The 22,027-nt window shown below is 42.2% G+C and overlaps 1 protein-coding gene across 13 annotated transcripts in view; it reads right to left on the reverse strand.

Moving 5' to 3' along the window:
* Positions 1-504: 504 nt before the first annotated feature.
* Positions 505-22,027, reverse strand: part of Rapgef2 (Rap guanine nucleotide exchange factor 2) — a 207,160-nt gene continuing 185,637 nt past the window's right edge. For 3 of the 13 annotated variants that reach the window (XM_048364245.1, XM_048364254.1, XM_048364256.1), the window contains 12 exons: positions 20,548-20,931; positions 18,610-18,821; positions 18,398-18,521; positions 17,518-17,541; positions 16,389-16,612; positions 15,030-15,236; positions 10,737-10,889; positions 9,716-9,838; positions 7,885-8,110; positions 6,799-7,358; positions 4,906-5,247; positions 4,375-4,850 (listed from right to left, as the gene is read on the reverse strand). In XM_048364245.1, coding sequence (XP_048220202.1) covers positions 4,840-4,850; positions 4,906-5,247; positions 6,799-7,358; positions 7,885-8,110; positions 9,716-9,838; positions 10,737-10,889; positions 15,030-15,236; positions 16,389-16,612; positions 17,518-17,541; positions 18,398-18,521; positions 18,610-18,821; positions 20,548-20,931 — 2,590 coding nt within the window. In that variant the 3' untranslated portion in view covers positions 4,375-4,839. Of the gene's footprint in view, positions 2,497-4,373; positions 4,851-4,905; positions 5,248-6,798; positions 7,359-7,884; positions 8,111-9,715; positions 9,839-10,736; positions 10,890-15,029; positions 15,237-16,388; positions 16,613-17,517; positions 17,542-18,397; positions 18,522-18,609; positions 18,822-20,547; positions 20,932-22,027 lie in introns of those variants that run through there. The other 10 variants (XM_048364252.1, XM_048364257.1, XM_048364249.1 and 7 more) reach the window with 9 other exon arrangements.

The raw sequence follows: 22,027 nt of genomic DNA on the forward strand, positions 1-22,027 counted from the left end.
GTGTTCAATTCTCAATGCTACCAAAAAACAAAACAAAAACAAAACAAAGCCAAACAAGGAAACAAAACTTCTTCAAAAGCGTATTTATATACTGGCAGTCTCCAATCAAGAGTTAAATTGCCCTCTTAGTGGCCACGGTCTTGAATGCCATTTTTGGTTTTCTGAGGCCTGAACTTTTCAGTATGTAAACCAGGAAATCTAAATATTTAATCTCACAGGGATTTTCATTGTGACAAGGTTGAAAGATAAATATTATACAATTATAACATCTCCATATTTTGCCAAGCCTCAAGAAACTGTAAAAATATGAATAAAGTTAACTGATAGTAACCTGAGTGATATACAGTTCTTTAAATAAATAGAAAACCACTTAAAAGAAACAAACTACGAGGCAATTTATTCCTAGGAAGAGCCGACTCTTTGGCCTCCCAAGGGCACAATTCTCTAGTGCCACTGGCCTCTGCTCTGTTACAGTAATAAAAAGCATGCACAATTCATCAAGAATATAGGCAAGACTTTATGTTATATTTATTTTCCAGCTTATACAAACTGGATGTAGAAGCATAAACATAGTACATTTCTACCATCTTCAACAAAAATATAACCAATATGTACAATTATTGTATTAAAAATACAAAAGGGATACAGACTCCACCAATGTCTTTCTAAAAGACATACAGGTACAAGTAGTATCAAAAGTATGAGGAAATCACCAGTTAATTGTACATTCTGCACTTGACATCACAGCGAACTGAGATCAGCAGTCCTATGTTCTACAATTACTTAATGTTTAGATAACATTTGTGCGACTTGTGGTAGAGCTAGATTTCTCTTTCTATATGCACATGAGGTCCATAGCCTATATAATAAAACTGGCAAATAATGCATATTACATGTAAAATTACAAATGCATAATTGACAATGTAATAATATATAAGCAGGTAGATAGACAAATGCCATGATACAGAAGAGAATTATTAAATAAAGCACTGACATTGTTTGATACAGTGAAAAAACACTGCAATTTGACTTTTAAAATTTGAAGCTATTTACGTTTATCTACTGATCAATATGATCAGCTGAATTTAATGGAAAAAAATCCAAGACCAGCAGTTCCTCACATTTGAGTACTACTCAGATTGGCAGCCTTCACTTTTCCGGAGTCTGTGCAAAAAACAACACAAAAATAGAGTGGAAAGGGATCATTTTCAGTCATTCTAGGGTTAATAGCAGCTGTGAGCAGATGGTTGCTACACTTAGGCCTTCTCTGTGCAGTGTCCTTAAAGCCACTTCCAGGTTAGTTACTGTGACCCTCCTTGCAAAGGCTGGCATAATTAACCAGGTTTTTGATCGTTGATCATATTTAAAGACTTGTTTCCTAATGCCAATTCAACAAAGGGCGGCTGTCTTGAAAGAGCAGTATTTTTGCAGCTGGCATAGCTTCAACATCCCAAGCTGCTGTCACTGCAATGCTATCCAGTTATGTTTCCTTAAAAAAATAAGAAAGCCCTACAACTCTAAATTAACAACAACAAAAAAATCAAAGAAATATAACTTAAAAACAGGGTTTGCCATCCATCTCGGTGGAGCGGGACACATCCTCCCATGACGCGGTCCTGCCTGCAATCAGCTCAGACAGCACACCAGGGGCCCATTCCGTCCCCGGTCACGTGCAAACAGATGTGCGGAGAACCCACTCACCCACTAAGGAAGTGGGCAAGAAATCCCGGTACTGGAATAACTGGCTAATAACCCTTCATCCTTCTGGGATGGGGCACTTGCAAGAGGCAAGGCCAGCAGGCCAAGAAGACCGGGCAGAGCCAGGTCGGGCATGTTTGTTTTTTTAAAAAAGAAACTCAGGCTGGCAACCCTACTTAACGTTCAAAATAACACTGTAATTATTACATGGATAGAACATCTATTCTCTGAGCACAATGGTTAAATTCATTAAATCTTGAATTCATTAAAAAAAAAAAAAGACTGTAAACAAGTGGCCAAGCACTGTACTCAAAGGATTTTGTTGTTTTTCTTTGTCGTCCATGATGGGTTAAAGGCCCCAAGTAGTTCAATGGCTAGCTTTTCTCATGATCCCAATGAGAGCAAGTGCTAGGCCTGAACTGAAATGGAAAGGCAGGTTTCAGCGGTCCTTCTGGGGGTCGAGAAGTGCAGCCAGAGGCAATCGCCATGTTGGGATGATCTTGGAATCTGGAATGATACTGTGGGTGAGGCGGGCAGCAACAGTGGCGCTCGGAGGCTGCTGCACTGTGCATTTCAAGCAACGAAGTCTGAAAAGTGCCAGGGCAATTTCTTCACAGTATTTCACATGCAAAGGGGACAGGAAGAGGGGAGAAGAAGCCCCATGCTGCTTTTAAGGCAGGGAAGGAGGCAAACTGGTCTGCCATCCTTAGGATGTGAGTTCCCAGGCTCCACTGTTAGGGACATCTTCTTGCGCTCTCCTCCTCCAGGCGGCTCACACTGCGGACACCTGCTCCTCTTCTGTAGACACGGAGGAGAGAGAGGGCAGTCAGAGAACACTCACTTCTGCTATGGCACGAGCATTCACTAGTGTGCTAAACTGAAAAGAATCAGTTATTCACATTTAATACAACTCATTTAAAACTGGGATCTTCTCCTACGCAACTGACAATGTAAAAAGCTTAGGAATGGAGCTATGCGGGTAGCTTGACCATGGCTTTGCGTTCAATTGGATAAATGCCCAGGAACGAAATTGCTGGGCCATAGGGAAGCTCTACGGGTGAGGAACTCTCCATACTAGCATAACTATGTTCATTGCAGCACTGTTTGCCATAACCAAGATATGGAATCAACCCAGATGGGATGAATGGATCAAGGAAATAAATGAAGTGAAGTCAGCTAGATCCAAAGAAACAAAGGCTGCATGGTTTCCCTCATTTGTGGGAACCAGGATGTGCGTATAAATCTACAAATAAACACCCTCTGCTAATAAATCTAAAATAAACAAAAGAAAAAAGATACACGGGGACATGATAAATTACACAGCTCTCTAGGTATTCACAGAATGAGACCAAAGGAAAACATTCTTAGGGAAGGATCCCATAGGGTAGGGTCAACAATAGCTTATGTGCATCTTAGAAATTGGTATTTATCAAAATGCCAGGAAATGGAAACAAAGGTTTTTATTTCTTTGTTACTGTTTTTGTTTTCATTTCCTTTTGTCGTATTTGTCCGTTAATCTGTCTTGGGGAGGGAAAGGGGAGACACAGAAGTGGTGGGACAAAGGGTGAATAAATGCAGCAGTGATACTCACTAGACACTATTTTGAAAATGAACTCTACAACTTCTGTGTGGGGCTGGGAGGGAAAACTGGGAGCGAGGGAAGGGGTGACACTGTTCAAAAAGCAAGTCTTTATCTGACCTAGGTAACCATAACCCCTTTGTATGTGACCTTTACAATAACGACAAATAAAATAAAAACTTGATTATATGTGCTTTTAAACACTATACCACAAATGCACCTAAAAGCAAGCTAACAATTGTGGTGTTTTACAAATTATCAAAGGTAAGTATTAACTACTGCCTGAGAATACAATCATAACTTCTTACAAAAACCTGAAGAACAAAAACAGGCGTGGATGTGGAAGTGCACACCTATTATCTAAGTACCCAGGAGATAGAGACAGGAACACAAGTTTGAGGCCAGCATAGATTGCATGAGATTTTGCCTCAAAATAAAAAAATTAAAATATATACATTGTATTTTTATTAATTAGAAGGTTACTAGTTATAAATTCATGAAAAGTTATAAAACGTACATGTGTGTATATATGTGCATGTTATAGTGACATATATTAAAAAGTTAGTATTTTAATTACTCTGGAGACTGAGATTCAGGAGAATCACAGTTCAGAAAGTTCATTGTGGTTGTGTGAACCTGTCATCCTAGCTACTTGGAAAAACAACTAGGAGGATTGTAATCTATGCTGGTCGAGACACTATTTGAAAAATTAAAAAAAAAAGGGTTGGGGAAATGGCTCAAAAGGTAGAATGCTTGTCTAGCATCTGTGAGACCCTGAAATCAATCCCACCCCTCCAAAAAAATAAGGTCTAGAAAGATATAGAAAAATGCTAAAATTATGCTAAGTAGCTACTCTACATAGAAGGCTGAGATAAGAGGACTGTGGTTGGAAGCTAGCCAGGGCAGGAAAGTCTGTGAGACTCTTATCTCCACTAAACTACCATGAAAATAAAAAGCTGGAAGTGGAGCTGTGGCTCAAGGGGTAGAGTGCTAGTCTTGAACAAAAAGAAGGCCTTAAGTTACAAGCCCCAGGACTGCCCCCCCCTCCAAAAAAAGCTAACAGCTGCTTTCTACAAGTGGAAAATTATTAACCAGGAGGGGGAGGGAGGGCTGATCTTGATCTCTGCCCTCTTCCATGCAGCTCAAGCAGGTAGAGGTGAAGAAAGTAAACAACATTTAACCATTCCTGCTTGTTAACAGCACAAATTTAAGAGCATGTGAACTTATCCTTAAAACAGAGGCACAGCAATGGGTGAATTGCTTGCCTAGCAAGCTCAAGGTTCTGTGTTGCAGTCCTGTGTACTGTATTACAGTTACTCTTCTTGTAACTGCTGGCTTTGATTAAGCCACTTTGAAACAACAAAACCAAAGAGCCAGGCTGGTGGCCAGGGAGCAAGAGCCAGGTCTGAGCCCTTAAGCAGGGGCTGGAGATGCTGCCTAAAGAAGCAGTAGGAAGGGGGCGGGGGAAAGAGATGCTCCTTAATTCAATCCCTAGTATCATAAAAAATGATAATACAAGAAAGACAACAAACCCCTCAGACACAGAAACAGGTGGAAACTTTTCACCCTGGCCCTAGAACTGGACTAGCTGCTGTGAGAGCACGTTCCCCGGCCACAGGGGACACCCCCCCCCCCCCCCCCCAGCGCGCTCTGCTCGCATGTACCGTCCTCCTCGGTGGGAAACCCCTGCGGCTGGTAGGCGGCCAGGCGGGGGTCGGCGTCGCTGGGCTTGTGCCACTGCGGCTTGCTGGAGGGTCTGCCGCTGCCCGCGGGGGGCTGCCCCGGTGCCGGAGAGGGGGGCCCGGCGGCCTCCGATGGCCGGGCCACCATGCGCGATCTCTGCAGCGCCACGCTGTAGTCGGGGGGCTTCCGGGCCGGGTGGGAATGTCCGTCTGGGAAGTCGGTGATGGGGATGCCCACGTAGCCCGGAGGGGTGGGCGGCGGCTCCCGGTACCGGCCCTCCTTGCGCGCTGTGGCAGAAACGAGACGCTGCTGTTAGGACATGGGGAAGGATGCCCACAAAATACGATCGGTTGACACGGCACACAGACGGCAGTGGCCAGGGTACTCGGCTAAGGTCCTGCGCGGGAAGGCCGGTGTGCTGTTACTAAAGCAAAAGCTCCTCATGGCCAGATGGGTTTGGTGGAGCAGCAGACAAGTGATCTAATAAGCATCTCACCTCAACAGACTACTTCAAAGCGTGCCCCAAACTATCACACGCTGTGAGGAGGTGAATTTCACCTGAGGGGGAGAGCAAAGCAAGGAACCAGCTTCAGGCCCCGCTGCTCCTGCCCTGGAGGAGACAGCACCAATCCCGCCTCACCCCAACATCTATGGGCTTCAAGGAGGAAAACAGGGGAAAAATAAGGAAGGATGCCAACTACGAAACTCTACACCTGTGCCAGCAGTTTTCCTGCAAGTCCTTTTGTTCATGGTTTGTGACCTGCAGCATGCAATTTGTGAGCAAATAAAACACAATAATTTTCTCAAACTTTCTAGGCAACTGTTAGGAACTAACAATTTTCCTTTCTTAGCAATGAAAATTCTGAGAATTAGCTTTATTAAGGGAAACTATGTGAACACGATCCACCTAGGAGTCTATGTAGCTATGACCGCCTAATTCATTTTAGAAAAATCTAAATCTAATATCCACTCAAGACTACTTACTGGGTTAAAAAAAAAACCTTACAATTTCCCTGTTAATAAAAGTGATGCACATAACAAGTATGTCTGGCTCCTGGAATCTGTTCCTGCACTTCCATTATGTAGATGATAAGTACACTGTAGAAAGGAATGTACATCTTGTACGCCCTGTGGGTTTGAGGGGCACAGGGCCTTTCCATCAGGAAGGTGGAGGCAGCTCTCACGTGTTGTAAGCACAGGTGTCCACCGGGCACTGACTTGAAGACATTTCCTCTCATCCTCACACTACTTTTACTATGTAGAAGTATGATGTGACAGATGAGCAAACAGGCAGAATGCAGCACGTTGTCAGTCTGGTGTCATAGAGACAAATGGGGGATGCTGACCCCTCCCTCCCTCCCTCCCTCCCTCCCTCCCAACTCCCAAGCCTGAGCACTCCCTTCCTTCTCTTATAGCGGGCACAGACCATATGCTTTTCACAGAAACAATAAATGTCTAACAAAAAGTAATTAACATGCAGAGGAAAAAGTTCTATACATAACTCAAGGGAAAAAGAGAATTCTTTAAAAATAGCAAATGAAAGAAAAACCCTCTTTACAAAGAATGGACATCCATCCTAATCATTTCCAGGTTGAAAGAAAAGAAAAAAAGACAGAATACACCAGACTAGATGATGTCTGCCCCAAGCTTGCTGAACGTCTTACTGTATGTACCTGACTACGTACCCTGTTCATTACTACTCGTCGTAAAATCCTGACCCGCACTGTTAAGTCCAAAGCTCTGCACATAGCAAGGCAAAGCGAGCAACCACACCATTAGATTTTTAAAATAATGAGAGCCACAACCACTCCGGGCGAAGCTGTCCCATTTCCACTTACTGATGAGTCCCTTGGCGGTGCTGGCTGTCACAGCCATGTGGGCAGGCACAGGGACAGGTTTGCTTTCCTCTGTGGTGACAGATGTGACACTGCTGCTTTCAGCTTCAATGGAGACATCCTTCCCACCCCGGCGTTTGATTGTTCCCGTGTCTCCTTCTGAGTCTTCTCCCCAGTACCCCGTGGAAGATGCCCAGCTTGCTCGGGACTGAGCTTGTTCAAGACTCTCTCTACTTTGATTCTGCCTGTTATACTTTGTGCTATGATCAGAAAACATAAGTTGGTCCATATGGCTACTTGAGGCCCATAAACCTGCAGGATCCCCTGAATAGTCAAAGTGAGTGTGCCCAAATGGAAGTGTTTCCCAGCTCCTCTGGTGCTGGATGGTCTGGATGTTATCGTGGGAACCGCTTGAACACGAAGTCCAGCTCCCGCGGCCACTGTCCGCGGCATCTAGGGAAGCACGGTCCCCCTGGTCTTGGGAAAGCTCCTCTGTGCTTGGAGAAGAAATGACCGTAGCTGCGGCATACAAGCCTCGGCTTTCAGACATTGGTGCATAGGACCTAAGTCAAACAAACAGGAAGACAGGGTCTCACTAAGTAGCTCAGGTTGGAGTTAAAAACTTGCTATCTTCCTCAGCCTCCCAAGTGTTGGGATTACAGGTGTATGCCACCACATCCAGTGAAATATCTTTCATTTCCCTAAGAAAGGCAGCTTTCTACCATCCCAGAAAGGGTGTAAAAGTACCAGCGAATGGTATTTGAGTAACCAGTTCTAATCTGGCCATTCTCACAAAGTAAACAAACACAAAGTGAATAGAACAAAAAAGTTGCTATGAGAAAGGAACATTTTCCTTATAAGGTGAAGGATGGCCGCGTGGGATCTGATCTGCTGGTCCAGGGAAAGCAGTTAGTACAAAGGACCTGGGATATGTGTAAACGTCGCCCTGGGTCAAGAAAGTAGGAAGCACAGCAAACACAACATGGCATTTCTTCTAGAAAGGAGTCATTATTAAATAAAAAAAAAAAAAGAGAGAGACATGGAAGAGAAGGAATGGCAGAGTAAGACCAGCCAAGCTCAGCTGCCTACCCTAAGCTGTACTGATCAGGCTCTATCAGGGGGCGCCGCTCCATCCTGCCCACACCCAGGCTAGTTTCCACGATGCTGACTGAATGCCTCTGGCGCCTCTCCTCATGTGGCGGGACTGGCACTGCGTCAAAGGAAGAATTGCTGACAATACTGGATCGCGAAGAAATTTCACTGTGACCAGAATCTGAAAAATTATCCACAGTACCACTGGGAGCCAAAGAATAACCTGCATGAGAAACACACCACCATGTTAATTAGACTCCAGGATATAGTAGTAAGTCATAGGCGTATCACCACTGAAGTGGCAAATTTTACTTTCACTTGTAGAGACAAAGTGACCAGGACATTACAATTTCACTCTTAACAGAGCTTCAGTTGCTTATCAAAGGTTAGAGGGGGCAAATAATATATTGCCATACGAGCTAGAGAGAGCGGTTGAAGCCATGGCACTAACTTAACTATTTTTAGCTTCCCTACCTATAAATCATAGTACTATTAAGTTTATATAAAAGAAACCCAGCTGGGGGTACAGCTCAGTATGTATGAGGCCCGGGGTTCCACCCGGAGCAGCACCAAAACAAGCCACAAAAAAAAAAAAAAAAAAACAAAACCAGGCAGCATCAGACTTAAAAGCATGAATTCCCTGTCCCTGCCAATTAATTACAAAGTCAGCAATCTTGTTTGCAATTGTTTGTGTAGCATAGAACAAGTCAACCTACAATATCTGTATACGCTTATCATTTAAAGTTGACATCTAAAACAGAATAAGAGTTGAAGAAAATTATCTTTGGATTTTTGCCAGTTTTTCAACATTAATAATATATTAGTTAAGCGACATCATCGTTTTGAAAGATGCAATATACATTTTCCTCAGACCAGCACTATAAATCGTCTAAACATGTCCATATCCTAGTTTGAAAGGAGCTCTTAACTCTCTCTTACTACAAGTAATTTTTAAAGTCACAAAGAAAGAGGCTTGCTTTAAGGTAGGTTTTTTGTTTGTTTCTTTTCCCACTATTACCAGGCGTTGATCTCAGCCCCCTTGCTTCTGACATTGCTGGCCTTAAACAACAATCCTTGTAGCTCTGCTTTCAGAGTAGGTAGGATTACAGGGGATGCACCATGATGCTCTGGCATTTGGGTTTTTTTTGCCAATACAGGGGCTTGAACTCAGGGACTGGGCACTGTCCCTGAGCCTCTTTAGCTCAAGGCTAGCATTCCACCATGTGAGCCACAGCACCACTTTCAGATTTTTCCGTTTATGTGGTACTGAGGAATTCCACCCAGGGCACTTCATGCATGCTAGGCAAGCACTCTACCACTGAGCCACACTCCCAGCCCAAAACTTTATTTACTGTTGTTGTCATTATTATTTTGTTGGTCATGGGCCTTGAACTCAGGGCCTGGGTACTGTCCCTGGGCTCTTTTTGTTCAATGCTAGCACTCTACCACTTTGAGCCACTTCCGTGTTTTAGTATTTTTAACAAAAATAATTTAAATCTTACAATGTAACTAATGATCTCATACAAAATAATTATATGACTATGTTTTTTCAAAATAATTTCTATAAAAATAAACATAGTAGTTAAGTGCTACCAATTTAAATGTGCTTCCACTTACTGATTCCTGTTTGTTTTTTTTAAGGTTACACAGGTCTTGATAAGATTCTAAAGGTCTGACAGACAAGATTTAGATCATTCCCTGAAAAATCTGCTAAAAAAAAATCTAAAAAAATCATTCAGATGTTACACTTTACATATGGTGGACATTTTTCTTCAACTAATGACATGAATCCTCTTTCCCACCCTGGTTTTGGTTCTAAAAACCCCACCTATCCCATAGGTCCGTGGTGCATTGTTATTCTTGTTATTGTTCTCACTTCCAAGAGAAGAGGAGGAACTGGTTAAGTCCAACTGCCCGGAGCCAAAAGATCTCAGTAGACTGCCACTGCCACCTAACAAGGGGATGAGAAACAAATTTAGAAATCCGTTTAACAAGGAGCTAGAGTGGACACCAAACAAAAGCACAGGTGTCTAAACAGGCACAAAATAAGGTGGAATTTGCCTTATCAGTGAAATGTAATAACTTGAAATGTAATAACCTCAGCCTTTCACTCCTCATTCAGAGGAGGGAAAGAGGAGCCTGGAAGACCCTGTGTGTTTTAATATGAGGAAGTATTAGTATAAGGAGAAGACACAGCCTGAAAAAGTATGAGAAAGGAAGCTGGGCATTGGTGACTCCCACCTGTAATCCTAGCTACTGACTGAGGAAACTGAGATCTGAGAATCATGGTTCCAAGCCAGATGGGGCAAGAAAGTTCATGAGACTCTAATTAACCACCAAAAAAATCCAGAAGTGGAGCTGTCTTTCAAGTGGTAGCCAGCTTTGAGTGAAAAAGCTAAGGGACAGTGGCCAGACCTTCAGTTCAAGCCCAGTATCAGTATAAAAAGAAGCAAACAAACAAACAAAATAGAGAAAGGTAATCAAGACCCATGATAATACATTAAAAAAATAAATCAGGACCAGTGTTTATAAAATATTTTTAAAGCTCTTTTTTCTCCCTGGATTAATGTTCAAATTTAGTAAGAACTAATTAACATAAGAATTTTTCCTATAATTATGGTTAATACACAAATTACAGGGATTTTTAAAAAAGGTTTTTGTACAGTTAATTTGTAGCACTATTAAAAATTCTCTAATGTTTATAAAATAAGGGGAAAATGCCTCTTGAATGTCCCATAATAGATCAGTTTAAATGTGTCTAACAGTAAAAATTTTGTTATTCCTAACTTAGGAGTTCATTATACTGAAAACTGTGGAACTGGACCTCAGTGGGAGTCAGTGAACACTACCTTTCCTTGGGGAACTCTGTGGTGAAGTGGGAGGCGAAGATAGCTGGGAAGACGCGCTGGAGATGGTGTCTTCTGCTTGCCTCTTGTGGCGCTCCAAACTCCCTTCTTCAGACAGAGAAAGAATTTTCTTTAAAGCTTGTGGAGAGTTTATGCCTATTAAAAAGAAGACAAAACTTCATATCAATGACCAAAAAAAAAAAAAATCCTTGTTAAGAGTGGCTTTCAACAAGTTTCCAATCTAAATATTCTCTAAAACTAAACAGGCTCAGGATACCTCTGGCCTGGCTTCTACTGGTATATGCCAGCATTCAAGAATACTAGAAATAGATTGCTCCTGCCAATGGTCACCATTCAGCAGCATGCAGGGAAATGATGGAGGCCCAAAACCACACCGTTAGAAAACATGCGAAAGTAGCAAAACTGATTTCAACTCCAATTGTCAGAACTGAAATCAGGGATGGGAACTGAATTCTGGGAAAGTGAGGATAGGAAAAAGTGAAGGGTCCTAAGCTAACAGAAGTTGGTAAATGAGCTCTGAGGATTTTCATGCCTTTGGTCCTTGAGCGAGTGAACAGAAGAAAGGTTCTGCACCCCGGAGGAAGATGCCTGCATCCCCTCCCAGTTACTGTTCAGAAATGAGGTCACATGGCAATATTTTGTGTAAAATATTATTATATTATATTATTTTGAGGTACAGGACTCTCAATGACCTGATTTTAAACAACTTTTGAAATTTTCTTGGGAGGAAGGTCCGAGGGCCTGAAACTCACAGCATTACTTTTAATGATGACAGACTTAGCAGATTCACTCACTACAAAGGAGATAGTCACATTTAACTAAGATTTCATTCTTCCTTCCACCTTTATGTGAGTGGTTAATACAATCTCCAATTATTTTTTGTTTTATGTAGAAATATTAATACACATACTTTGCATGAAAATACTACACTAAAGCTATAGGAACAGACAGCATTCTCACACATTAAAAAAGCTATATTATCTTTCAAACACCATACACATATGTCTTTTCTTTTTTGGTACTGAGGATTGAACCCACGATGTTGCACTTGCTAGGCAAGCACTTCGCCACTGAGCTACATCCCAGCCCACCATATACATATACATATGTAAAACTGCTATGCCTTAGAAAATCATGGTAGCTACCCAAATGTGGTTCTGGTGATCATTTTGTTTGTGGAGACAAACATTTTGTATATGAAGCCTAGGCTGGCCGGGGACAGGTAATCCTCTGCCTCAGCCTCCAGTGCCGGGGTCATAAGTTTATACCACCACACGGGGTTAGTGGTAACTTTTACTGAGGTAAAATGTACAAAGTGTTTAGGGTAAAGTTATTTCACAAATTTGAATGGGGAAGAAAACAACTCAGTACCATTAAATTAGTATTTTATATAACAGGATTCTAAATGTGTTAAACTAATCCCTTAAGAAGACATATATGACACTTTATCCCCTCCACTTTCTACTTGTGACAGTGCTGGTATTACAGGCATATAGCAGCACCATGTCTCATTCTTTCATTCACATTTCTAAAGCTCACAGATTCAAATAGACTTCAAAATAGTTTGGGAAAATGGGAGTTAGCTTTGTATTTGGACAATCCTATTTATGCTAAATACAGTTAGTAGGCTATTTCTAGACAAAAGAAGGCTGGCTATCTTTCATGAGAAAAGTTCCGCATAGAAGGGGAGTCAGGCTGCAGAGGATTTAGAAATACATGCAGAACCAGGCACTGGTGGCTTATACCGGTAATCCTAGCTACTTAGGAGACTGAGATATGAGGATCGAAGTTCAAAGCCAGCCATGGACAGGGAAGACATTGAGACTCTTATCACCAATCAACCACCAGAAAAGCAGAAGTGATGTTGTGGCTCAAGGTGGTAGAGCACTGACCTTGAGCAAAAGAGCCCAGAGACAGTGCCGAATTCAAGCCCCATGACTGGGACCTGGGGGGAAGGGGATACATGCAAATTGAGAACACAGCAGTAAAGGAACATGAACTTCAACTTGGCTGTGGTACAATGAACAGCACAAATATTTGAAAGATAAAACATACTATGTAAGGGTACATTTTCACACATTTTCCCCCAAGCTGCATTTTAAGAGAAAGAGGGCAGGGACAGAACATGTGCGGGTGTTGGGGTCTTTGGCCCCCCACGCTCCCCTGACCCACGGGAGAGACGGGAAGGCAAGACCGGTTGGGACGAGCCAAGAAAGGAAAAGGGTCGGCAGACCGCCCGCACCCAGCCCTCCCTCACCAGAGGACAATCAGACGGCCTGGGAGTCAAGTCAGCCCAAGATCTCATTTATTGGGGAAGTACGGGCCACTAATATAAGGCACAGGAGCCAATCAGATCTAAGATCGGCAGGAAGGGGAGGGGTGAGCTGTCCATCAAGGGCAGAAGAGCCCGGGTGTCACCGCCCACAGAACCGCCTCCGGGTTATAACCAAAGACACTTGTAGCAGCTGTGTGTTGTTGTTAGGCGTCGCCATCTTAGCCACACGTGGCCCCAAGACTGAGAAACAGGCCGCGCCAGCTAGGTGACTTCCAGGTGTGCCCCACATGCAGGTACCTTCTACATGGGCTTTGTCCATTCACGGTGTACAGGGACTCAGGTACCAACCCCCAAATAACCTAAGGAAGCTCTCTGCTGTGCATTTAGTTTTAAATTTTCACTGTTTCCTTCTACATATATATAGAAAAAAGAGCCATTAGGTCTTAAGAAAAATTAGCTTGTCTATTTACATAAAGGGCTTCTAGCAGTGAGTTACTTTTAGTAGGAAAGAAGAAAAATTAGCTCTTCTCCTGCAGCTCCTATGTTTCAGAGTTAGTAATTAACAAATAAGTTCAATTCCATTCTAATACATATTAGGCCCTGGCATTCAGCCCCCAAAGTAAAGATCACCGCTACATTTTTGCAACTTACTGATCTTAGGGCAAAACTAAGCAACTTCTGCACTTACAAAATTAAGTCAGTGAATGTGTAACTTCTCTTTCTCACTTGCCTTACCATGCATGACAAACATAATTAAATGAGACATACTACTGCCTACAGAATGGGAGAAAAATCTTTGCTAGCCAATCATCTGGTAACAGACTAATATGTAGAATACACAAAGAACTTAAAAACTAGCTGCCAAAAGAACAAATAATCCAGTCAATAAGTAGTTAATTGAACATACAGTTCTCAAATGAAGAAGTACAAATGGCCAATAAATGCGTGAAAAAATGTTCACCTTCCTTAGCTATAAAGAAAATGCAAATCTAAACACTGAGATCCTATTTCAGCCTAGTTAAAATGGTCAGAAAACAAAAACAAATTCTGGCAAAGGTTCAGAGAGGGAGAGTATCCTAATACACGGTTGGTGTAATGTAAATTGGTATAGCCACTACAAAAAGAAGTATGGAGTTTCCCCAAAAAGTAAAAATAGAACTACCATATATCCTGCTTTAGCATACCTAGGCATCACCTGGAAGAAGCAAAGACAACACACAACAGAAACACCTGAATTCCCATGTTTACTGCAGTACTATTGACAATGGCCCAGTTACATCAATTAAAAGTAAAATTATGTTACTGTAGGGAAATGAGCAGAAATGGAGATGATTATCATGTTAATTAAAATAAGCCAGACTCAGGAAGACACATATTGTACATTTTCTCTTGTATGTAGACTCTCCATTAAAAAAAAAAAAAAAGACATAAAGCCAGGCACTAGTGACTCATGCCTATTATCCTGACTATTCAGGAGGCTGAGATCTGAGGATCACGGTTTGAAGCCAGCCTGGGTAAGAAAGTCTGTGAAAGAAACTCTTATCTCCAATTAACCATCAGAAAACCAGAGTGGAGCTGTGGCTCAAAGTGGTAGAGCAAAAAAAAAAAAAAAAAAGCTCAGGGACAGTGGTCAGACCCTGTCTGAGTTCAAGGCCTGTGACCAAAAAAAAAAAAAAAGACATGGAAGTAGAAGGGATGCTAATTAGGGGAGGGGAATAAGAGGGTGATTAGGGTGAATATGATTGAAGTATATTGCGTCCATGTATGAAAATGTTATGAAAACCATTATTTCATGCAATTAACATACACTAATTAAAAATAAATGCTGTTTTACAGAAACAGCCCCTTCTGCTGGCACAAAAAGTAAAAGTTAATTTGCTGACTACTTATGCTTGATTAGGAGATGGTAATCATATTCAAGGGTATTCGATAAAGTTGTCCAAGATAAAGATTACTTTCCAAATCTGCAAAATCTACCAGTGAAGAGGAGGAGGACTTACCAAATGGTGGGAGATCCTTCACGGGCACTTTCTTCCGAGAGGGGTACAGGGACACGGCAGGGACCTGCAGGGCCTGGCTGGCTTTCTGTGGCGGAGGCTGCGGCTGCGGCTGCTGCGGGGGCGGGGCCTTCGGCTGGGACCCAGCTCGTGGAGCCACGGGGGAGGTTTCAGACTTGGCAGGCTTCTTCTCACCAGGGTTCTTGGGTACTGGTAATAGTTTGGTTTGCAAAAAGAAAAAGAGTTTGTTGGTAGCTATGTGAATGCTGACTTTACAACTACTTAAGCCTTCTTTGCAGCTGGAACACCAGTGTGAACCCTTATCAACATAAAAAGGGAAAATTAAGCACAAAAAATACCAGAAGCATGGCAGGACAAGGACATTTACCATAGGCTACTAGTAATCTCAAAAGGTGATTATATTGTCAAACAACAATAAAATAGAAACAAAAACAATTCGATGCAATGTGGACATGTGTAAAAAAGCCCCACAAATTTGTGGGGGGAAAAAGCTACCATAGGGAGATGATTAGCAGTTATTTTTGTAAAATGGCATAAAAATTCTTTGACACATTCAACTTAACTTATTATTTAATACATGGTATTGTCACCTACTGATAACAAAGCTTCCTATGGGGAAGAACTGACTCTAAGCAAACAGTCAATGCTGCTTGATACTGAGCATGTAACTCCTTGACAGATGGAAATGTATTGGACAGGACAACAAACAGGTCTATGTAGACTCTTACTACTAGGATGGCATGACAGTGTGTTCTCCACTTCTCAGTTCGGCTAAGGGCTAGCTAACTCAGTGGCTCATAGGCTTTCCTGCCCCAGCTTGCTTTGAACTCTGATTCTCAGGTCTCAGCCACTTGAGTAGCAGGCTGCTACCAAGCATGGTCAGACTTCTAAAGGCGAGGGCTTACAAACGAGGTAAGTTGTGGCTCACTGTGCATCTACAGTAATTGCTTTACGCTATAGCTGCACTTGCTGCTGGGTGCTATCTGGGCTTGGGGCAGCTACAGTGGCTGGTTCTGTGCTCCTCTGACCTGGTCTGTCCCTTAACTCCCCTAGGTTGCTCAAAGCTTTAGAAGTTCCTAGTAAGAAAACACAGACACTGGAGATTCATGCAGCCACATGTCCCTGCAGGTGCTCCAGTTATGTGGGAGGAAGGCAAGGCAAGCCTGAATGGGTCTACTGTCCTCCCCCGTAGCAACTAAACTGCACACAAAGGCCTGTTTATCACAAGAGAAAGGTTTGTGCTCAGAACTGCATTCTCCTTTTCTTAAAGCCCATTCTGCCTCTACCTCTTCCTGCCATTGCATGCACCGTCTGCATTCCCACGTCTGCAGCAACACTTACATGTGTTGGTGGCTGGCTCACACTGCAGTGATAGGGTCTGGAGACTCTCCTCATCCATTTCCAGCTCCAAATTGCACAGGTATTGCTTCACCTTCCGAGCCATTTGGGCATCTTCATACAGCTTTTTGGCATTGAGGAAGGAGCTACGGCGCACACGCTTTTTGTGGCCGCCTGTCTGAGCAACATCCAGTACTGTGGCGTTCGCACTGCCCTGGCTGAGCGACCTGGAGGACAAAATGCAACTCACTAACTCGCCCATTCCTTTCCTGCATCAGTTCAGCTACTTATGGAACTATTCTACACTCGCCTATGCAAACTGTGGTCTCATAAAAGACATGGGTTAAAAAATAATTAGATATAATCTCTACATAAATGTCTGTTATACACCTGCTCCAGCAACTAAGAAATTCTACTTTTCATCTCTACATAAAGTATTCAGGACATTGTCTCAAAGAGGCCAGCAAATGATAATTGTACATCAAAGTTCATGCAAGAATACATAGCTATCATCAAAACTTTAAATTTACTCCTCCTCGGTAAGATGTCTTATATAGATGTTTTAAGTAAACTTGTCTACCATGTTGGCAACTTTTTCTTACTCCTGGGTTGAATGTGGTGAGTTTTTAAAGTAATAGGGTCAATCTGTTAATACAACAGTCATGCAAATGTAAACACATGTGGATGAATATTACTCAGCAATGAATTGTTAAGAATTATTTTTTTTAAAGGATTGGTTTATACAGAATGAAAATAGTAGTTAGTTGAGCTGTAGAAAATTTGCTTGCCCACCTTTGGGGCACTTTTCTATTTTATCTATATACCTCCAGGTGTCTATGCAACAATGTTTTCACTGCCTGGTTTTTCCTTCTATTATCATTTCCTGTCCCTTACTCTGAACTTTTTCCATCTCGAAGCACGCTCTATGTTCCCTACTGGCTCCTTCCAGAGCTCTCATGGGTCATGACTTCAAAAGCAAAAGCCCCATAATTGAGTCAGTTTGATATCTGCAATTCTACTAGAGTGAAAGGGTTAAGAAAAAATGCAAAGCATCAGAAGAGAGCAGGGAAGAAAACAATGCAATGGGCAGCACGAGAACTGAGCGTGGGTGTGCAAGATGTGCAGCACTTACCCCAGACTCCGCCACTTCTTCTTCCTGTAAGTGAGAGCCATGGAGAATGAAGCATGGTGGAGAGAGGGGGGAGGGGGAGACAGAAAGATCACAAGCTCAGAAAGAAAGGCCTACACTTCTGGATATGCAGGTCTAGAAGCCTACAAACATTAAACTGCACAACCACCTCACCATATATTGCATTACTGAAAACATTTTTCTGGCTCCAAAGTTAATATTTAATTTCTTTTTTTAGTCTAGAAGGACTTCTTTCATCTACTTTACCTAATTCTTTGTGTGTGTGTGCCAGGACTGGGGCTTGAACTCCAGGTCTGGACACTGTTCTTTAACCTATTTCCCTCAAGGCTGGTGCTCTACCACTTGTGCCACAGCCCCTCTTCTGGCTTTTTGGTGATTAACTGGAGATGAAGAGTCCCATGGACTCTGCTGCTCAGGTTAGATTTGCACTATGATCCTTTAGATCTCCACCTCCTGATTGGCTAGAGTACAGGTGTGAGCCACTCGTGCCAAACCAATTCATTATTTTTTGCTTTGCTGACAGCTACATCCATTGTGTGGATACTGAGACAATATTGTTTTGAGGTTATTTACATATTTTGACTCATATTACCAGTTATAAGTCCTAACTCTACAAATCAGTGTTCTGAAAAACAAAAAGCAAATCCTTCTATGACTGTTAAATTCAAAATGTCTAAGGAACAAGCCATTTTTTCCTAATCTTCAGAAATGCCCGATGTAGGATGAGATTTTTCTCCAAATGCAGGCTCATCAGGGATTACCAGCACATGCCAATACAATTCCTGCTATCTTTCTCCTTCACAGGGATGTCTCAAGGCAACCTCTCTAGCCCCACTTGAGCTCCCAAGCAGAACTCACGCACCGCGTTCTGAACATGAGGGCCGGGTCCATGTTGACGGAAGCCATTCGGCCAACGTGACGGATTTCCTTTGCAATCATCCTTAGCTTCTCAAAGTTCACCAGTCCATCTACCTTTGAGTCATTTCCTGGGATTGGCAGAGGAGGAAAGGAAATCGTATGGTGTTCCAAGCTGTGTTTCTAAGACAAGAAGCCAGAACTTGCACCTGTGCTCACCTTCGTGGAGGAATGTGAGGTCCTTCTTGATGACGGGGAACAGGGGGATGACAGGAGGCTGCAGGTTCTGGCCACTGAGGACATTACGGTATTTTGCCATGTTTCTAGAAGGATCGAAGAGGTCTTGGAGGTCCTGGAATAGCTTTTCGTATTTATTGGGAAGTTTTTCCCAGGTGGTTCGCAGTCTTGCCACTGGTGCCAGGTTTAGGCCACTAACAGAGGAAAAGAAGATGAGGGGGATTATAATGAAATGATCCTGTCTGAAGTGGAGAAAGCAGATGATGTAGTTTATTTACTGACATACTGTACCGCATCTCTCTGTGCTCTCTGTATGTAAAACATTACAAAGGGTTATGTAAGAACTTCAGGACAGTCCTAGGGTAAGGAAGATGGAAGACAGAAGCAGGGCCAGGACCAAGCCAAAGGGTTCTGCTGGTCTTCCTTTTACTTTCTGCTACTCTGTTTTCCCTTATTCTGCTATCTGCCAGTTTGATAATAAAAACTTAAAATTAAAAAAAAAGAAAAAAAAAAAGATCTGCATTGTCGCCTAAAGGCCCATGTGTTCAGCTCTGTGTAGAAGCACCGAAGCGCCTCCCAGAAGTCAGGCTGTGAGGGACATTTTGAACAGAGGAAGATCTTAAGTTGCTGGGGGCATGACCTTGAAGAGGATTGTGGGGCCCTGGTCTTTTTCATGCTCCAGCCACAAGGTGAACAGCTTAGCTGAACCACTTGCTCCTATCACGATGTGCTGCCTCACCATCAACCTAAAAGCAGCAGGCCTGAAGCCTCCGAAACTAAGCCAAAGCAAACATTTCCTCTTTATAAAAATGATTACTTCCAGCATTTTGCAACAGAATAATAGAAAGTGGACTGCATACTGTCAGCAAAACACAAATATTAGTATTGATGCCCTTCCTCCATATTTAGGTCAATGCTTGATTCATAGCAGGCTTTAAATGAGCAAATAACCTGTAGTAATAAGTCACAGTAGACATAATAATGAATAATCACCTTTTTTTTTTTTTTTTTTGGCCAGTCCTGGGCCTTGGACTCAGGGCCTGAGCACTGTCCCTGGCTTCTTCCCGCTCAAGGCTAGCACTCTGCCACTTGAGCCACAGCGCCGCTTCTGGCCGTTTTCTGTATATGTGGTGCTGGGGAATCGAACCCAGGGCCTCGTGTATCCGAGGCAGGCACTCTTGCCACTAGGCTACATCCCCAGCCCCGAATAATCACCTTTAACATCAACAGAATTATATATCCATTTGCATTTGCTTCCAGCCTTAAGTATAAACACTCAAAACATTTACTGGATACTTTGTGATTTCTGATGACACTCCACATACATATTTGTTTAATATAGCTAGCAACTCTGAGTATTGTTTCACAAAGAAAATGATATTCAGAGATGTTCAATAATTTTCCCAAAGTCAGAGTTAAAAATGAAAACAGGAATGAATATAAACTTTCCAGTCTCCAAATCAGCATTTGAGAGATTTTACATTAAAGATTAAGAACCAGAGGAGTACAGCGTCAGTGGTTTGCACCAGTAATAATATCTATCTACTCAGCAGGCTGAGGTCTGAGGATTAAGGTTCAAAGCCAGACTGGACAGACAAGCCAAGAGACTCCAATCTCCAATTAACCACCAAAAAGCTAGGAGCTGTGGCACAAGTGGTAGAACACCAGCCTTGAGCAAAAATGCTAAGGGATAGTGGCCAGAATCTGAGTTCAAGTCCCTAATCTCAGCGCTCCGTGCCTCTTCCCCCACAGAAAAGAACCAAAGGAAAGGAATGGTTAAATTACAGCCTAGAATGTACAAGGCCATGGGTTCCATTCTTAGGACTACCAAAAAAAGGAGTCAATTGTAAACTACTACATTTACAGAAGCTCTTTATCATATGTAAAGTGGCTGTATCTAAAGTGGTCTTGTTCTCTTACCTGATGATTGCAAACATGGAGTTGAAATTCTTGCATTCACGACAATGCAGTGCTATCTTGATGAAATGCTTAATAATCTTCATCCTCTTCAGCTGGTTTGTCTCTCTCAGAATCTCAGAGGCCACCCAAAACGTTTCCTGATTAATGACTTCTTCAAACTTCTTCAGGTTGGCACAGCTGGTTTTTGACTTGAGCTTAAATAAATCATCAATGTATTCAGTAGGTTCAATGTTGCGGAAGAGCTCGAAATTCCGCATTGAGAGCTGTGTGGCAACTTCCACTGTGCTGAGCTGAAGCAGGGAAATCTGACTCTCTCGTAACAACTCCTGAGCATCCTCATCCGAGCACAGTGTTTCCGTTTCCATGTTGTTTTTCAGATAATACCTGGGAAGACAGAAATGGGAGGCTTTGTACAGGAAGGTCAGGACAACACTAAATTGACAGAGATTCTTTTTATCCCGGAGGTCAGTGCAGATGCTAGGTCCAAACCTCCCACCCAGAAGGCGGGTGGAATGAATAGATCACAGGGAATTTTAGTTGCACAAGCTGCAGCTCCTTATTCTCTTTTCCTTTTCTCCAGTCTACAGTATGAATACTTCACCTTGTTTGTTAATAACAGAAAAGAACAATTCTTTTTATTCCATTAAAATAGAAGTGTCAGCACTAAAGAGGGAGGAATGAGACCCACGTCAAGTCACCATTCTATTTTCCCAGAGAAAAGAGAATCTGACAACTGACAGTTCCAAATGAGAACAAGTTCACTTGTTTATTCAGATGGTTGAGGAACCTAAAAAATGATTCCATCCTTTTAGATCCTATGAATCCTATGAATAGAACATCTTAAGACAGGTTAATTTTTAAATATAAAGATTTTCACGAAAACCCTATACATAAGTAGGCAGGCATTACTCCGATTAGTCAGATTAGGGAAGAGGCTTCTAAACACTAATGATTAGTTATGCATCAGAGACGAGAAATTAAGATCTAGGGAACTTGCTGAAAACAGCATCAGATGTTAGCTTTGTGCTATTTTTCTATCTCTTTGGTAGGAAGATGCTTTCTCAAAGAAAAATTTTGAAGAAATTAGGAGGTCCTACTAAACTGGTCTTTTGCATATTTCACAAAATAATTAGAGAACACAGATTCCTTGGGCCACCGATATTCACAAATTGAATGCTCTCCATTTTGGAGATACTTGTGATATTCACAACAGGGATCCGTGTGTAAGTTCCTTGAAAATAAATGTGAATCACAAATCTCTGCAGCTCAATGGAGGCTCATATAACTCCATCATGACTGCAGATCTATCAATATATACTCAAATAACTCAGAACACCTGACCTCCTAAAAATAAGCCCACATACTAGAGTATGGGGTTGAAACCAAAAGTGAATAGTAAGGAAGTAACAGCTAAGAGTTACAAAACAGTACTGAGTTAAATCACAGTTTAGAGCTACACCAAGAAAAAAGCAGTAATGAT

This window comes from Perognathus longimembris, chromosome 16 (genome assembly GCF_023159225.1).
Source record: "Perognathus longimembris pacificus isolate PPM17 chromosome 16, ASM2315922v1, whole genome shotgun sequence".
In the NCBI taxonomy this organism is placed as follows: Eukaryota; Metazoa; Chordata; class Mammalia; order Rodentia; family Heteromyidae; genus Perognathus; species Perognathus longimembris.